Source organism: Ciona intestinalis, unplaced genomic scaffold, assembly GCF_000224145.3.
Source record: "Ciona intestinalis unplaced genomic scaffold, KH HT001137.1, whole genome shotgun sequence".
Classification (NCBI taxonomy): domain Eukaryota; kingdom Metazoa; phylum Chordata; class Ascidiacea; order Phlebobranchia; family Cionidae; genus Ciona; species Ciona intestinalis.
In genome coordinates, this window is record NW_004191458.1 from 1 (window position 1) to 16557 (window position 16557).

At 35.5% G+C, this 16557-nt stretch overlaps 1 protein-coding gene across 3 annotated transcripts; it reads right to left on the reverse strand.

Moving 5' to 3' along the window:
- Window positions 1-181: 181 nt before the first annotated feature.
- On the reverse strand, window positions 182-15616 carry LOC100180385 (multidrug resistance protein 1-like). 3 transcript variants are annotated; one of them, XM_026840135.1, is made up of 25 exons: window positions 15525-15616; window positions 14945-15081; window positions 13597-13669; window positions 12880-13079; window positions 12044-12187; window positions 11394-11498; window positions 10734-10905; window positions 10328-10452; window positions 9739-9952; window positions 9192-9374; window positions 8601-8717; window positions 8073-8285; window positions 7351-7531; window positions 6793-6960; window positions 6251-6478; window positions 5636-5808; window positions 5039-5249; window positions 4318-4461; window positions 3725-3830; window positions 3363-3503; window positions 2610-2766; window positions 1942-2139; window positions 1179-1291; window positions 749-812; window positions 182-400 (listed from the first exon to the last, which is right to left on the reverse strand). In XM_026840135.1, exons 1-25 carry the CDS (start codon window positions 15585-15587, stop codon window positions 197-199), a joined length of 3834 nt encoding a protein of 1277 aa, XP_026695936.1. In that variant the 5' UTR covers window positions 15588-15616; the 3' UTR covers window positions 182-196. The 3 variants fall into 3 exon arrangements, with proteins under 3 accessions (XP_026695936.1, XP_002122143.3, XP_026695937.1); XM_002122107.3 differs by having other exon boundaries at window positions 719-812; XM_026840136.1 differs by lacking the exons at window positions 14945-15081; window positions 15525-15616 and adding an exon at window positions 13754-14142 and having other exon boundaries at window positions 719-812.
- Window positions 15617-16557: the final 941 nt, after the last annotated feature.

The following is a 16557-nucleotide window of genomic DNA, read 5'->3' on the forward strand; positions in this document are numbered from 1 at the left end:
CGAAACATTAAAACCTGGACAAATTTGGAAAGGAAATGTAATAAAAAAAACATGGACTGAACACGGCCAAAACATTAAAATTTGGACAAACATGGTCAAAACATGGATCAAACATGGGCAAAACTTGGGTAAACTATGGGCAAAAAATGAACAAAACATGGGCAAAACACAGATAAAACATGGACCTCACTAGATGTTAAAGCCTATCGCTTCGCTGAAGGTAGGCGACATGGGAAAATACACATTCTAGCACGTATACCTTTTCACTTTCATTATCCAGTGCCGAAGTTGCTTCGTCCAAAAGTAAAACACGAGGTTCTCGGACAAGAGCACGAGCAATAGCTATTCGTTGCTTTTGGCCGGCAGATAATTGCTTCCCTCCAACATTGGTGTCATATTTCTAATCAAATAAGAAACAAATTAAAATTATTTTTAAATCTGCTTGTATGTATTTGTTGTATAATAGTGTGGAGGAAGACGAGAAACCTTTAGCACATAATAACCAAATATCCAGATCGTGTTTAAACAATTAACAATGGTCTATGGGAGTCGTGAGAATGCGATTTAAAAATTCTTTGAATGTTCTTTGTTTACTACCAAATGGGACGAGTAAATAGAATCAGAAGGTGTCTCATCTTCTCCCACCCCACTATATTATATATGTAAAAAGATCTACTTTTTATGATTTTGATGCAATTATAGTTAGCCATACACATACTTCGGCAAGGGAGTCAATAAATTCTTCAATATGAGCCATTTCAGCAGCTTTTTTGATGTCGTCATCAGAAACTGGTCTCGTGGTCTGTCCAAAACTGCAAATAAATGGCTCTCATAATAATTTGTAACATACATTTTCAGTTGCTATTAAAGGCCTATTAGTAAAGGACTCTCGCAAACTGATTTACTTAAACGCGTTGTATTAACTCAGCTGTGTAAAACAATAATATAGATGGGTGAGGGAGATGGGACACCTTTTCGTTCTATTTTTTCGTCCCACTTGGTAATAAACAAAGAACATTTAAAGTATTATAAAGTCGTATCCTCACGACCCCATATAGACTGTTGTTAATTGTTTAAAACACGATCAGGATATTTGGATATTAAGTGCTAAATCTGTTCCATATTACCCCACAGCGCACAGCACTATATACGATTAAAATCGTTAAAGTGTCACTTACGTAATATTTTCTTTGATAGTTTGATTGAATAGCGAAGGTTCTTGCGAGACGAGTCCTATCTGTCCACGTAACCATTCAACGTTCAGTAACTTGATGTCGACTCCATCCAAAAGCTAATAAAAAAACAAACAAATAATACAATAATTCTCGTATTTTTTACGTAAATGTGACATGAATAAAAACAATGCATTGAGTTTAATATTCTTTCTATTGAATGCACAATATATTTTGTGATTTGTAACTTGAACAGTAGATTAACCAATAAATTAAGCATAGGTCATAAAATGAAAATTGTAAATGGTAAAAAAGCTAAAAAACCCTTGCCCAAAAAATAAATTAGTAACATACAAGTTATGTACGGTACTTAGTTGAATGACATGCAAAAATTCACTAATAGCAGTGATTGGCAAAAAATGGTAACAAAATAAGTTTTATCAGAGTAAGAATAGCAACGCCGACAAAACATATGCATACATCAAAAGTTGATTTCTGTTTTTAATCATGAAGAAAAGTATTTATTATTCCCTGTTAAAGAAAGGTTTTAAAAACACCCGTATTATAGTAGAGTTGGAGAAAATGGGACACCTTTAGCGCATACTATCCAAATGTAATGATCGTATTTTAAGCAATTAACAACGGTTTATATGAGTCTGTTTTATAATTCATTGAACATTATTTGTTTACTACCAAATGGGGCGACGAAATAGAATGAAAAGGTGTCCTATCTCCCCCACCTTACTATATGTTAACTATTTTCACTTACCACTTTACCACCAGCCACATCATAAAATCTTTCAATAAGCTGAATAACTGTAGATTTTCCACATCCTGATTTTCCAACCAACGCCAATGTTTGACCACAAGCAACTTTTATTGAACATTTCTTCAACACTTCAACATCTGGTCTAGTTGGGTAGTAAAACTCAACTAGTTCTAATTGGATCTCTCCGGAACAGTTGGCCTGATAGGATTGTACAGTTCATCTTTACAAGTGTAAGCGTTTTTACACTAGGGCATACAAATATAATCGTAAAGTTATGGGGCATACAAATACATTTATCAAAAAAAATCCATGCGTTTACAGTAACAGGAAAACTGAAATACACTAAAATTAAAAAGTATGGAAAATCTGCCTAAAATAATTGTATGTATATCCAAATTGTCAGTAAAACAATGTAAGACATACAAATGTTACTTGGTTTATCCTCATATGGCTAGAAAATGACAGTCGTTATAACACAGGTGTTCTGTTTCATATACACTTCGTGTTAGTTTAGTATAGTTACCACGTATGCAACTTTGTGGGAGTGTTTTTTATGCTTACAGCTGACAATTTAGACATTGACGAGCATTCAACCCATAACATAATGTTAAAGACAGGTCGGTTGAAACACTGTACTACGGCACCGGAACATTAACAAAAAATCTTACTGGTTTAAGTCCATCATCAGAATAAGGGTTAATGGTGGGAACTCTGTCAAGTAATTTGATAATTCGGGCAGCGGATAGTTTTGCGGCGGCATAATCAGGGGCATAGATAGCGTTTTGGCCTGCTGCTATTGCCCCGAAGGTAACAGCAAGAAGAACCCTATAAATGAATAAGGTTTAACATACAGTGTATTCGAATGAATGAATAAATTTAACTTGTTTTGTCCTCGCGTGGCTGGAAACGACGGTCATAGGCAGTTATAACACAGTTGTTCTATTTCATACACCTCGTACCAGCTTACGAGTTACCATGAATGTAACTTCGTGGGTGATTATTTTGGAAATTGTTTGGCGTTGTATACGGCCGACAATTTAGGCAACCCATTTTATAGTAACCACTATAGGTTGGAGCAATTACTGTTAAGTGTCTTGCCAAAGGACACATACGCCCACAACGGCAGCCACGAGCTTTAATATGAACATATTAAAGATCATATATTGGTATACTGTATACATCTTTATGTCTACCTTTATTTCAATACGAACATCTAAATATAAATATGCTGTATTAATAAAATTCTTTTTTTCTGATACAGTGTTTATAGAATGTGTATTGTCACACGGTTAAAGTTAAGTTTTGTAACATGTTTTCACCAATACGAAGTATTTTTATTACTTTTAAATTTGGTTTGTACGTTCGTTACTGTAGCCCATTTGGCAAAACAAAGCTATATTCCAAAATCAATATATACTTACACAAATACGCTTTCGAACGTTAGATCATCATATGCTACGAGGTATATACCAAGTCGAAATATCGCCGCTACACTGAACTGGACGATACTTTGCGAATATCCATAAGATAAACTAGTGATGAATCCAAACTTTAGAGAATTTCTAAAAACAACATAAGAATTGTTACTTTGACCGAGTTTTATATTATGTTATGTTATAACGGCTCATCTGGTATGCTGAAAATACGTTGGTGTATTTACGACGTCTACGTAGCATCGAAAATACACTACGTTTTTATATTTACTGCTAATCAGTACAAATGTTTCATAAAAGTGTTTTAATATTATTAATACCTTTGCGACATGCCATTTACACCAAATTACCTCATTGGTTTTTCTAGAGCTTTTTCGTACGACCGATATATCTCTTTCTCTTTTGTAAATGAAGCCACCAAACGTATATTGTTAATACTTTGCGAGGAAAGTTCACCTGCGAAAAATAAAATAAAACAGACAGTTAAAAAGCAAGTACCACGACACAATGTAAACACTGTAAAATATATTTATAAAATTAGGTACCTATCCTATTATAGCATGTTGGCTTAGGAAAGACCATGTTTTCATTCTCTTTTACCGTCTTGTTTAAAAATAAACAAAACATATATACAGAATTTGATACCCGTATTTTCACGACGCTAAAAGAGCGTTATTAATTGTTAAAAACCAGACTAGCAAATATGAGAAAATATGTGCTAATGATATCTATCATACCCCACAGAATCATATATCATGACCCACTAAAACGTATTTTATTAAATTTTAAAATATCTGTTGAATGGTAACTACAATAAAATCATTAAACATAGCACCTACAAAGTTACATACATGGTAACTCAGGCACGAGTTGTATAAAACAGAACACCCGTGTATAACGACTGTCGATTCCACAACACGCGAAAATAAGCAAGTAATGTTACCTGCTTTCTCAAAATCATTTTGTTTTGTTGCACCAGTTTGTAACATCATGTCGACAAAACCACTTACAATGAGAAAGGGGATTAATCCAAACAACATTAGCGCCATCTGCCAGCTATATACAAACGATATAATGATGGCTATACCTGGAAAATACAGAGTGTGATGAATTTTGGGAGTATTTTTTATACTAAAAAAGGACTATCCAATTAAGAAGGCTCTAGAATGAATAAAACTGATTTACCTACGTGTAGCGAGGAGGGGCAGGGCGACAGTTGTTATAACAAGGGTGTTCTGTTTCATACACCTCATGCCCGCTTACGAGTTACCACGTATATGTAACCTTATGGGTGATTATTTTTGGGTTTGTTTTTTGCTATATTTTCGTATAGAAACAAATAAGACACCAATTAGTGACTACTGGGTTGAATGAATTATTGTAACGTGTCTTGACAGGGGACAGATACACCCACAATGACTGTCACCGTCATGCGAGGATATACCGTAGGGTTGGGGAAGATGGGACACCTTTTAACTCTATTTTTTCATCCCAATTAGTAGTTAACAAAAAACATCCAAAGAACTATAAATCTATATTTCCTTGCGACTCCCATAGACAGTTGTTAATTGTTTAAAACACGATCAGGTTATTTGGATATTATGTGTTAAAGGTTTCCCATCTTTCCCATCCTACTATAAGTTACATTCATATACAAGTCTAACCTAAAGCTGAAAAGTTTTGAAAGAGCAATCCCAATCTTTCTCCGGTTGCTCCTTGTACTTTAGCGGCATCAGAGGATAATCTATTGCAGAGATTGGACGTGCTGTTTACTGGGTCATCAAAATAAGCAACTTCCTGGCCCAACATAGCACGAAAGGATGATGTACGCAGTCGAACAGTCAATTCCATGCCTGATTTTCCGAAGGTGCTCGACTGTGAAATTAGATATTTGTCATATATTGTTGTGATTTAATGACAACAGTTTATTGAAACATAAGCTTATTTGACTGACTTTAAAATAGTACCTACAAAGTAACAAAACGTAACACTAGGAAATATGGGATATTATGTGAAAACGGTATTTATCTTACTCTACAGTACTATATAGATTGTCTAAGATTTCCGTCATATACATAAACAAACCCACAAATTTACATACATGATAACTCAGAACCTGACATACGGTGTATGAAACTGAACACCTGTGTTATAACGACTGTAGTTTTCCAGCCACGCGAGAATGATGCAATTTACATTCATTCATTCGCAGTCATTCATCTGTTTTAATAATAGGTCTCCATAATTATGTTGTTCCCTACCTTAATCGTATACGATACGAATGTAATAACTCCAAGAACAAACATTAATATTGCGTAAAGTCTCGACCAATAAAGTTGATCATTGGAAGAAGTGAACACAGTGAGCACTCGACCGAATAGAAGAGCAAGAACCGGATCTCCTGCTCCGGCGAAGAGAGCAGAGACACAACCAACTGAAGAATAAAAGAAACGTAAACTATACGTAAAATATATGTACATAAACGGATTTTCTAATAAGGTTTTAATACAAAGATGACAGCGGAATAATGATGGCTTTAGTTTTAAATTGATACCATTTTCATTTAGGATGGAAATGGTGTCATACATATGGAAAGTTTGTATTGAAACAGAATTAAAATAATGATATAAACTGTTGCTGCCAGGCATATTGAACCTGTTTTTTGAAATAGCTAAATTTATATTTTTGGGATAAAAAGTATTTTAGAAAACAAATGTTAGAATAGTTGTGTTGCAACTAAATCTATGAGATTCGTGAGAATACGGTTTTATAATCCTTTGAATGTTTTTGTTTACGACTTACTGGGATGAGAACATAGATTAAAAAGTCGTCCCATTTTCCCTACCCTTATATAACCTTTGCACAATCATTTACACCTGCAATGTAGGGCCATTCTGGTTTGTTCATCTTTATCAATCTCATCATCGGAGCATCTTCCGGAAGAATCATGACGTCTTCACCGGATTCACTTTCTTCGTCATCAGATGCATTGCTTTCCAAATCCGAAGTCTTGTTTAACGATGTGAGTGAGCGTGTTAGTTTTCTCATGGTGGTTCTCCTTTTCGTGCGTTTTCTTTGTGTGAACTTTGGTTTGGGTTTCGGGACTGTGTAAAAACTTAAAAATAGTTATTTTGTGTTTTTACTAGTTTTTAACAAATCCTTGAACGAAGGCTGATAAATATATATAAGTGGTATTGGAAATCCTTGTGTGGTATTGGAAATCCGTGAGCACACTTTACAAAAATGTTACAAGCACAGTATTTGTGTTCAAAGTAGCTATTATTAAAATATGTAATATGTTACATACATTAAATAACCACTGGAACAGGAGAATAGGGATCAGGCATAGTTAATTGGTAAATGCACGTTTAAGCCAATGAAAGCTCGCTGAAAACTGACAAGACAAAAATTAGTATACCTTTTTTAAAATCTTTAGGTTTTGGCTTCTTCTCATAAGCGCCCATTTCACTTTTGTCTAACTCATCATACGTGCACACCTGAGTGACTGAACCTCCTTTTAATGTGATGATCTTATCCGTATCTTTTATAGTAGATAGTCTATGCGCAACCATTATGGTTGTACGACCTGAAAAAATGGTGCTATTTTTACGTGTTTGACAGCATAGCCAAACAAAGAATCGTGCTGGCGTGCCTAGACAAATTAAAAAAAAAACAATAACTAGTTCCGTAACTTTATGGTTTGTGGTTGGGTTCTGCAAAGAGTTGAGATTATATAAATGGGTTCATACAGCTTGCCGTATGTGTGCTTGGGCAAGACATTTTACGCAATCGCCTCCAACCAAGTGATTACAAATGGGTTGTCTAAGTTGTCAGCCATTGGGTAAAAAACACACATACAAAATGATATACGTGGTAACTGTAAGCTGGTACGAGGTGTATAAAACAGAACACCCGTGGTATAACGACTGTCATTTTCCGCCACGCTAGAAAAAAGTAAGTTATATTAAACTGTTACCTTTCATAGCGTTGTTTAGTGCTGATTGTACAACAGCTTCATTGTACGTATCAAGTGCTGATGTTGCTTCATCAAGTAGAAGTATTGATGGTTTACGAACTATAGCTCGCGCGATGGCGATTCTTTGCTTCTGTCCACCTGATAACTGGGCACCAGACTCTCCAACCAAAGTGTTGAATTTCTAATAAAATATGAAAAAATTTCTAATAAAATATGAAATAAGTTATATATATAGTAGGATGGGGGAAGATGGGACACCTTTAGCACATAATATCTAAATATCCTGATTGTGTTTTAAACAATTACTAACGGTCAATGGGAGTCATGGGCATATAGATTTTTATAATTTCTTGAATGTTCTTTGTTTACTACTAAACGGGGCGAGAAAATAGAGGTAAAAGGTGTCCCATCTTCCCCCGCCCTACCGTATGTTACTATGTAAAGTGAATGAAACAAAGTTAAAAATACGTTTGGGCTGTTCTGATATATGTTAAAACATATACAATGTTACTTGATATAATAGAACCGGCAAGGTTTAGTTAAATTTCTAAACTAAAATATTTACCTACCAAGTTACATACACACGTAAGCGAGCACAAGATGTATGTAACAGAACATCCATTTTATAACAACTATCGTTGCCTCCCGACACAAAGCATGAATTTAATTCGGGAATAAATAAGTTGCAACTAACATATGTAACTTATCATATAAACACATACCTCTGGCAAAACCTTTATAAAATCGTAAGCATTCGCAAGTTTGCAAGCTTCTGCCATTTCATCGTCAGTAACGTTTTCTCTTCCCCATCGAATATTTTCGCCAATGGTTGTATTAAAAAGAACTGGCTCTTGGTCCACAACGCCTATCATGTCTCTTAACCAGTTAACGTTGAGCGTTTTCACGTCATGGCCTGCCACGAGCACTTCTCCTTCCTAAAGAAAGTATGTTAATAGGAAATATTTGAAACAAGCATATTGCAAAACGAGGGACAGGTGTTTTTTTCATGCGATGTTTTGAAATAGTGTTTTGTTTTTAGAAACGTTAGTGACACCGTTAGATCACATTTAACCATCTGTATTTATAAGCAAATTTTAATTTTTGTTGGTATGCCCCTTTAAATCGAATTCCATTTTACGGTTTTCGACTATATTTCAACCCTATATGTTCAATAAACTGCTCAAGCATTGAAAACAATACACGCAAATACCAGCAAAAGAAAGTATTGACAATATGGCCTATATACGTACGTTGGCATCATAAAATCGTTGGATTAAACGCATGGCTGTACTTTTACCGCATCCACTACCACCGATGATGGCAATCTGTTGACCTTCTTCAACTTGGAAGGTAACATCTTTCAAGATCTAAATATTGAAATACATTATCATACGGTATATATAAAATATAACCCAGCCCTTCAGTAATGTATATAAGTTCCTTGTCTATGTCCCATAATAGATATAAAGAAGATATGGTTTTAATTATAAGCTGTATATGTATCGATTGAAAGATATAGAATTGAATTTTTTTAACGGCTATAGCAGCAGGGTCAGTGATCGTTATGAAATGGGCTGTACAATTCATACATCAAGAGACATTGAATGAGTGTAACTTATTATCTGGCGTGGCAGGGCAATAACGCTTCCTATAACACGGATGTTCTATTTCAAACAATTTCAAACCTGCTTACGAGTTGCCACGTATGTATCTTTGTAAGTAATTATTTTACGGTACTTTTTATGTTTTTGTCTTTATGTATGGCTTATGATTTTGACAACCCATTAGTGATCACTGAGTTGGAGCCAGTGTTAAGTGTCCTGTCCATGGACGCTACAAACCTCCGTATCGGGTCTTGAAGGATAGCTGAACGAAACGTTTTTAAACTCAACAGTAAATCTCGGGTCTTGTGGTCGAATACCGTCATTCGAAAAAACATCAATTTTCGATTTCCTGTCGATAATTTTAAAGATTCTGTTTCCAGCGGATTTTGCTCCGCTTAAGTATTCCCAATTTTTCATGACCTGTGGTAAATTTTGGGTTAAAATAAAAGCCTTTTTTTGAGGTAAAAGTTTAATTGTAATATACCGTATTCGTAAGATTAGACATCATGTTTTAAATATTTAACAATTAACAGCTTATGGAAGTCGCGAGAATACGTTTTTTTTATTTCTTTGAGTGTTCCTTGTTAACTATCAAGTTTTTCACATGTTACAACGTAAAAAGCCTGAAAAAATATAAATGAAAGACGCCAATAATACTCGTAGTTACAGGGCTTATATAATATTTAAAACTTCTGTTTAAATAGAAAAGTAATAAACACTTAAACAGTAAAAACAAGTCAGTCACATTCAAACTAAATTGTTGAAATAATTCTGAAGAACTCACCCCTCCGAATGCAAACGAGAAAAATATGACGCAAGATAATGACGTCACGAAATCTCCTACGCGTATTTCTTTGTCCACCACTAAAACGGATCCATACCAGAACGAAGCAGCGTACATTGCGTAAACCAAACAGCGGGAAATTCCAATGCTTAACCCAAGAACTAATCCCTTTTTTATTCCGACTTGTTTAGCCGAATCTAGATTCTTGCCAAATCTAAAACAAAAACCAAGACCTAATGAAAAAACGTATGACAAGACCTGTAGCGGGGTACGAACAGAGCTTTAGTACGGCGGGTAAGATGGGACATTCTTTTATTCTCCTGTATCGTCCTATTTGGTAGCAAATAAAGAATATTTACAGAGTTATATAAGCCCGCGACTCTAAAAACGTATTGTTATCTGTAAAAATAAAAAACTTTGTCCTATTTTACCCCACAGTACTAAATTATTATTAAATCATTACTTTTTATCACACTACTATATTCGTTCACATGGTAATAATGTCCCGCTTAATCTCCCACATTTAATCGGACCAGTTTTGCTTGGTTCAGAAGTGGCCCGATTTTATAAGATCACGTGTAACAATTACCGATCCACTATCTTATCTTGACATCCGTATGCAAGAACTGTTCGAATTGAATGTAAAGTTTCTTCAGCAAGAGATCCAGCTTTCGCGTAAGCTTTCGCCTCTTTTCCGTCGAACATTGTGTTTACCTAAAAAACAACAATCAAAAAAATAAAAGTGAAAAAAGTACAATTTTCTGTCACTAGTTACCAACAGGAAACTATAACGAATACCAACGGTCACATTCCAAACAGTTACTATAAATTAACACGGAAACCTAAAACAATTTAAAGATAACCGTAGCCCCATGACCCCAAAACAGCGTTTGCTAATTGTTAAAAACACGATCATGTAGGAAAGATGTGATTTAAGTGCTGACATTATCCATTCTTACTCCACAGTACATAGTTACATAGTTACAGTACCCTACCTGGAAAACGATGCTCGAGACTATTCCAAGAAACGGAGCAATAGCAAGATTCACTAACGTTACTTTCCACGTTTTTAAGAAAGCAACGACAAGACATCCTATTAACATCCCGATGTTTTGCAAAGTAATGCCGACTTTGTCGCCCAGACCATCCTGGATTTTCGGGATATCTCTGAGAAACGGCTTTATTAGTATCTACAGCCTACTACAAACACCCTATTCATTCAGATGAAACACATAAACACCACATCCGCCGTAGTACAGTGTTTGGTATTAAGTATGCATTTTCTCCAGCTCAGTGGTCACTATTGGGCTGTCTAAATTATCAACCATTCAGAAAAACATCACTCACAAAGTTACATACGTGGTAACTCGTAAGCTGGCACGAAGATAAAGCAAGTTTCATTCATTCCTTCATTGCAACTCAATATTTTACCTTCTATTTATTGAGTAAATGCGAATTGCTGTAATAACATTTCAGGAATTTTATACTATACTCCCAAATTGGTATTACAGCTATTGAGGTAAAGCTGTAAAAAAACAACAACAATCTGGTCTGCGGTATTCATATATTAAATACCACAGCCATCTGCATTGATGTATAATGTATGTTTCATGATACAACAATATAGTCTGTGGTTTACATATATTAATACTTACTCTGCTAGCTGTGCATTCAGTTCACCCGCAGTATTCTTATCATGAAACGCCATATCTTGCTGTAATAACGCATGAAAACATTTAAGACGAATATTCCGTGCCTGTCTGTATGGAAAAATATACGGTTTATTCGTAATTTTACACAGCTTTTGTTTATTACAGTATACACTACTGCGGGGCAAGATGGGATACCGTTAACACCTAATTCCCATATTTCCTGATTGTTTTCTGAATAATTACAAACTCTCTTTTAGAGTAACAAGAATACGATTACAAAACCAGGCGAGAAAAATGTATAAGAATGTCCCATCTTACCCCCATCCTACTATAATATCTGTAGGGGGGTGTATAATGGTCAGTTATTGGTTATAGGTTTATAAGGTGCAACGGTCTTTCGGATTTTATTGTGCAAGACACTTAACGGCAACTGCTCCAACCCTGTGGTCACTAGTTGGTTGACCAATTATCAGTCGCACATAAAAAAAATAAAAAATTTCCCACAGAGTAACATATACTTGGTAACTCGTAAGCTGGCACGAGGTGTATGAAACAGAACATCCGTGTGTAACGACTGTCATTTCCCACGCGATGATAAATAAAGTTACATTCATTCATTCAATCATTTAAAGCCCCTTTAAACAATCGCTTACCGTACAGATAGTGTAGACCAACAAGCAACAAACACGCCCGCACAAACGAAAACGGCGACTCCGACGTACACAAACTTAATAACAGTAGCGATACTGTCGTCTTCAAATCTCCGAACGGCTGTTAGAACTACCCGGTTCCACTCCCTAAAATAATCAAAAGTATTGACATTTTAAAATATTATTAATAGCAGTTTGTTTCTAATTGCCATTACTGTTTTTTTCGTAGTAAAGAATACAGTACAAATCAGATTATATTTTAAGATTCAATGTATACTGCTTTAAACAATGAGGTATAGTAGGGTAGGGGAAGATGAAATGCCTTTAGCACATACTATTTAAATATCCCGGAACAATTAACAACGGTATATGGGAGTAGGGGAGTACAGTTTTATAATACTTTTTGTTCACTACCAAATTTTTGTTTACTACCAAATGGAACGAGAAAATAGAATGAAAAGGTGTCCCATCTACCCCGACCCTACTATAGATAGTTACATAAGGAGTAACTCGCCATGGCGGACAGTCATACAAGCAGAACTAATACAGCGTTTCCGTTCATAACAGGTTGCAAAACGTAACAGTCATATTCAGTTGATGTTTAATTTATAGCCAGTAAACCTGAATATAGGTCATAACGGTTCACGACCGTTAAACCATAAACTGCCACGTAATGCAGCTATGCCCGGAACAGGCAGTCAAATAACTTGACCGTGACACATATTTCCGATGATTTTATGCCCAACAAACGCGTAAGCTAAAGTTTTAATAGAAGAAATTAAGTGTGTCGCATTTTTTTGTAAAATAATTATTTAGTTATTGGGAAAAGCTGTACTTACTGTTCGCTTATATTAACCAGACCACGAGTAGTACACAGCTGGTAGTTAAACGAACATGACTTGTAGACTCCAAAGTCAGTAAACTCCGTGACCAAGTCTCCGAAGAAAAAGAACAAAAGTGGAGCAGCGGCTCCGCATGCTAGACCAAAGACAGTACCCGCAACGACTAATAAGTAGTCAAGACATCCCATGTACCGATACTGCAAGAAAAAGTTTGTGTTACTATAATTACGACATAACACAAATACACACGATACTTTTCAGAAATTTACAAAAAAAATGGCGACCAAATTTTCGGTGCTGGTGAAAAATTCGTACCCTTCATTATCTGCTATTCACTAACCCCCAACTACTAAATCCCCTTATAAGTCTTAATTAATAAACTCCAAGACTTTCCACTATAGTCCAATCTGTAACGTATTAGAGGATTCTTCACTAGTTCCCAAATTCCAGCATTAAAACCGTTTGTGACATACCCTTACGCACCAATCATAAACAAATAAAAATACATATAGTGGGGTGGAGGAAGATGGGACACCTTTGCATTCTATTCCCTCATCCCATTTGGTAGTAAACAAAGCACATTCAATGAATTACAAAACCGTATCCTTACGACTTCCATAGACCGTTGTTAATTGTTTAGAACGCGATCGGGATATTTGAGTATCATACGCTAAAAATGTCCCATCTTCCCCCACATAAGTATACACATCTTACTAGGCTAAAGTAGGAATACACATTTTCAGAATCCTCTTTACTGGAAGAAGCATCGTCGCTGATTTCAACGGGTCTGCGAAAACATTATCTGTAAAACGTACTGCTTATAACATAACAATATATAAGAAATATTCCCACAAATATATAATTTACTAACATTTGTAATCCTTCGGGTTTAGATAGTTCTTTAGAACTAACAGTTGCTATGTTGGTTGGTTCTTCCATTACTTTAGTACTTCTAACCATTCTTTCTAAGCTGTATATTCTGCACTGATTTCCCACCTCGCGAATATGTTATATATATCGCTTGTGGTTTGGTTACCCACACGTTTAAGGTGGTGCTATACAACTTCTGATTTTTTGTGCAGTGACCAATGAGACTATTTACGCCTGCGGGTCTTCCCTTGCGTGGTTTGTTACGCCTTTTGCTTTGCGAGTTGACAATAATCAAGTTAGACAACCGGTACAGGCGTCAACTGACCAGCAGTGAATCTATCAATAACACACTGGTTTGAAACTGGCATCCGCTGTAGTGATTTAGCGTTAAATATGTGTATGTGTCATACTATATATGATATGCTAGTCTAATTCACGTCTATTTTCCGCACCTTTTTAGTAATTGTGAATAAATGAACTTCCTATATTTATAATACAACATACATAAATCAAAACCTAACTGACGTGTTTATATTATATTTAACTAAATCTAAAACTTATTAAAACCTGTTATATGCACCTTAAACGTATAAAGTATATTGCCAACCAGACAAATCGTACATCAAACTAAACAGCACGCAAAAAAACGCCTGGAAAACATGCGCTGATTAAAAAGACCAAAAAGCAAGCCAGCTGTTACAGAGGCGCGGCAGAAAGAAAAATTTCAACAGCGACTGAAATTGTATCGTTTGGGGCTCACATTATTGCGGTACATGCTTTGCAAAGTATTTAGTTAATTGAACTTTTGTAGGGGAATATTGTGTTTGTAATACAGTTTGAGTTCATACAATATGTATAGGTTTTATATATAGACGGCAACGCTTATATACGATAGTGGTGTTATATTGTTATATAGTGGGATGGGGGAAAGACGGGACAACTTTAGCACATAATATACAAATATCCTGATAGTGTTTTAAACAATTAGCAACGGTCTATGGGAGTCGTGAGGATATGGTTTTATGATTCTTTAAATGTTCTCTGTTTACTACCAAATGAGACGAAAAAATAGAATAAAAAGGTGTCTCATCTTCCCCACCCCACTATATATATAGTGGTCCTATATACGGCAGTGGTTTTATGTTGTTTTGTATTGTTATATTATATTGGTCTTGTTAACTGCAACACTTACGATTGAACTACAAGTTCAAAATCTTGCTTTTGTTCATCAGCATGAAAAGATTCTCTCTTCTTCCAAATGTCTTCGTCATCAGAGCCATTTACTAAGTTGTCGGTTTCATTTTCCATGGACACTGAATCATCCGTATTCTAAAATGCAATTACATCAAACATGTTACAGTACTGTGGGGTAAAATGGAATATTGTTTGCACCTAAAACCCATATTTTCCGATCGTGTTTTTAACAAAAAAAAGGTGTTTTAGAGTGGCGGAGCTTCGATTGTATAATTCTTTGGATATACATTGATTACTACCAAATGTTAACATGTTCTATATTATACCAACGTATTATATATAGTGGAGTGGAGGAAGATGGGACATATTTACATTGTATTTTCTGCATTTGGTAGTAAAGAAAGATCATTCAAAGAAGTATAAAACTAGATCCTCGAGACTCCCACAGACCATTGTTAATTGCTTAAAACACGATCAGAATATTTAGATATTATCTGTTAAAGGTGTTTCATCTTCCGTTATCCTATACTCTACTATATATATCGTATTTAAAGTATGAACATTATAAGGGTATATACCTTTTGAATAGCATCTGCATTCCCAGTAAAAGGCGTCTCTTCAGTCGGTTCGTTTTCACTCATTGCTGCAACTTATACCTTTAAATTGCAAAACAGGTCAAAACCTTAACTATTGTTATAGTCTCGCGAAAAATTGACCCTTGGAACTGCGGTAACGGCTTCGAAACCCACCGACGCCGGCTGCGGTTACTGTTATTTACGGTATCGATATACTTAACGTTACACTTTGGACGCCTATATGCGCTGCTGTGCAGAAAGGAATTTATCTGAAACTGTGACTTTTGGTATTCCTATATGCGTACTTATGTTAACATTAGATTTTCCTTACTGCTTTAAAATACCGGTTTACAGTCATATATGTTTGTGACCTGCTCAGGTGTTTTCTGTTAGGGTAACATGAATTCTAGGATTACTGAAGGACTGTAACTTCTTACTCCCAAGGCTGTATTTAAAACGTCATGAAAATCTCATTTTTATGTGTCTTAACCATGGCCTACTAAATTAATTTTTGAGTAGGCAATGGTCTTTACCTAAGTTAAAAACTGCCTCTTCTTTTTCACCATAAAACAACTTCTAGAATTCCTATTTATATTTCTAATAGATTCCAAACACTGCCTTTTTACTAATCCTTAACAAGCTTCAAATGTAAAAGCTGTACAGTTTCGCGAGTTGAGGTTTAACGCAATCAAATACATTCAATTCTGAAGGACCGAGCGTAAAGTTCAGTCTAGTTCAGAATACACAGCACAATTCTGTGGCGACTCAAGCGTGCAAAGTCGTTCTCACGACAAATACGTCCAACAGCAGCGGTTTGCTACAGCTAACAGGAAACAACTCTATAAATTCAACCCAAAGCGGCAGGAAATACCCATTATTACTTGTGTTACTATATATATAGAATACACAAATGCGCGTACACCAATCAACGTATTCGAAACAGAAATATAAAAGCAACAATTCACACTACAGTAAAACCATTGCGAACGCTGCACTGCGGTTGAGAAATTGAGTTTGCAAAAAAGGGACCACGCTT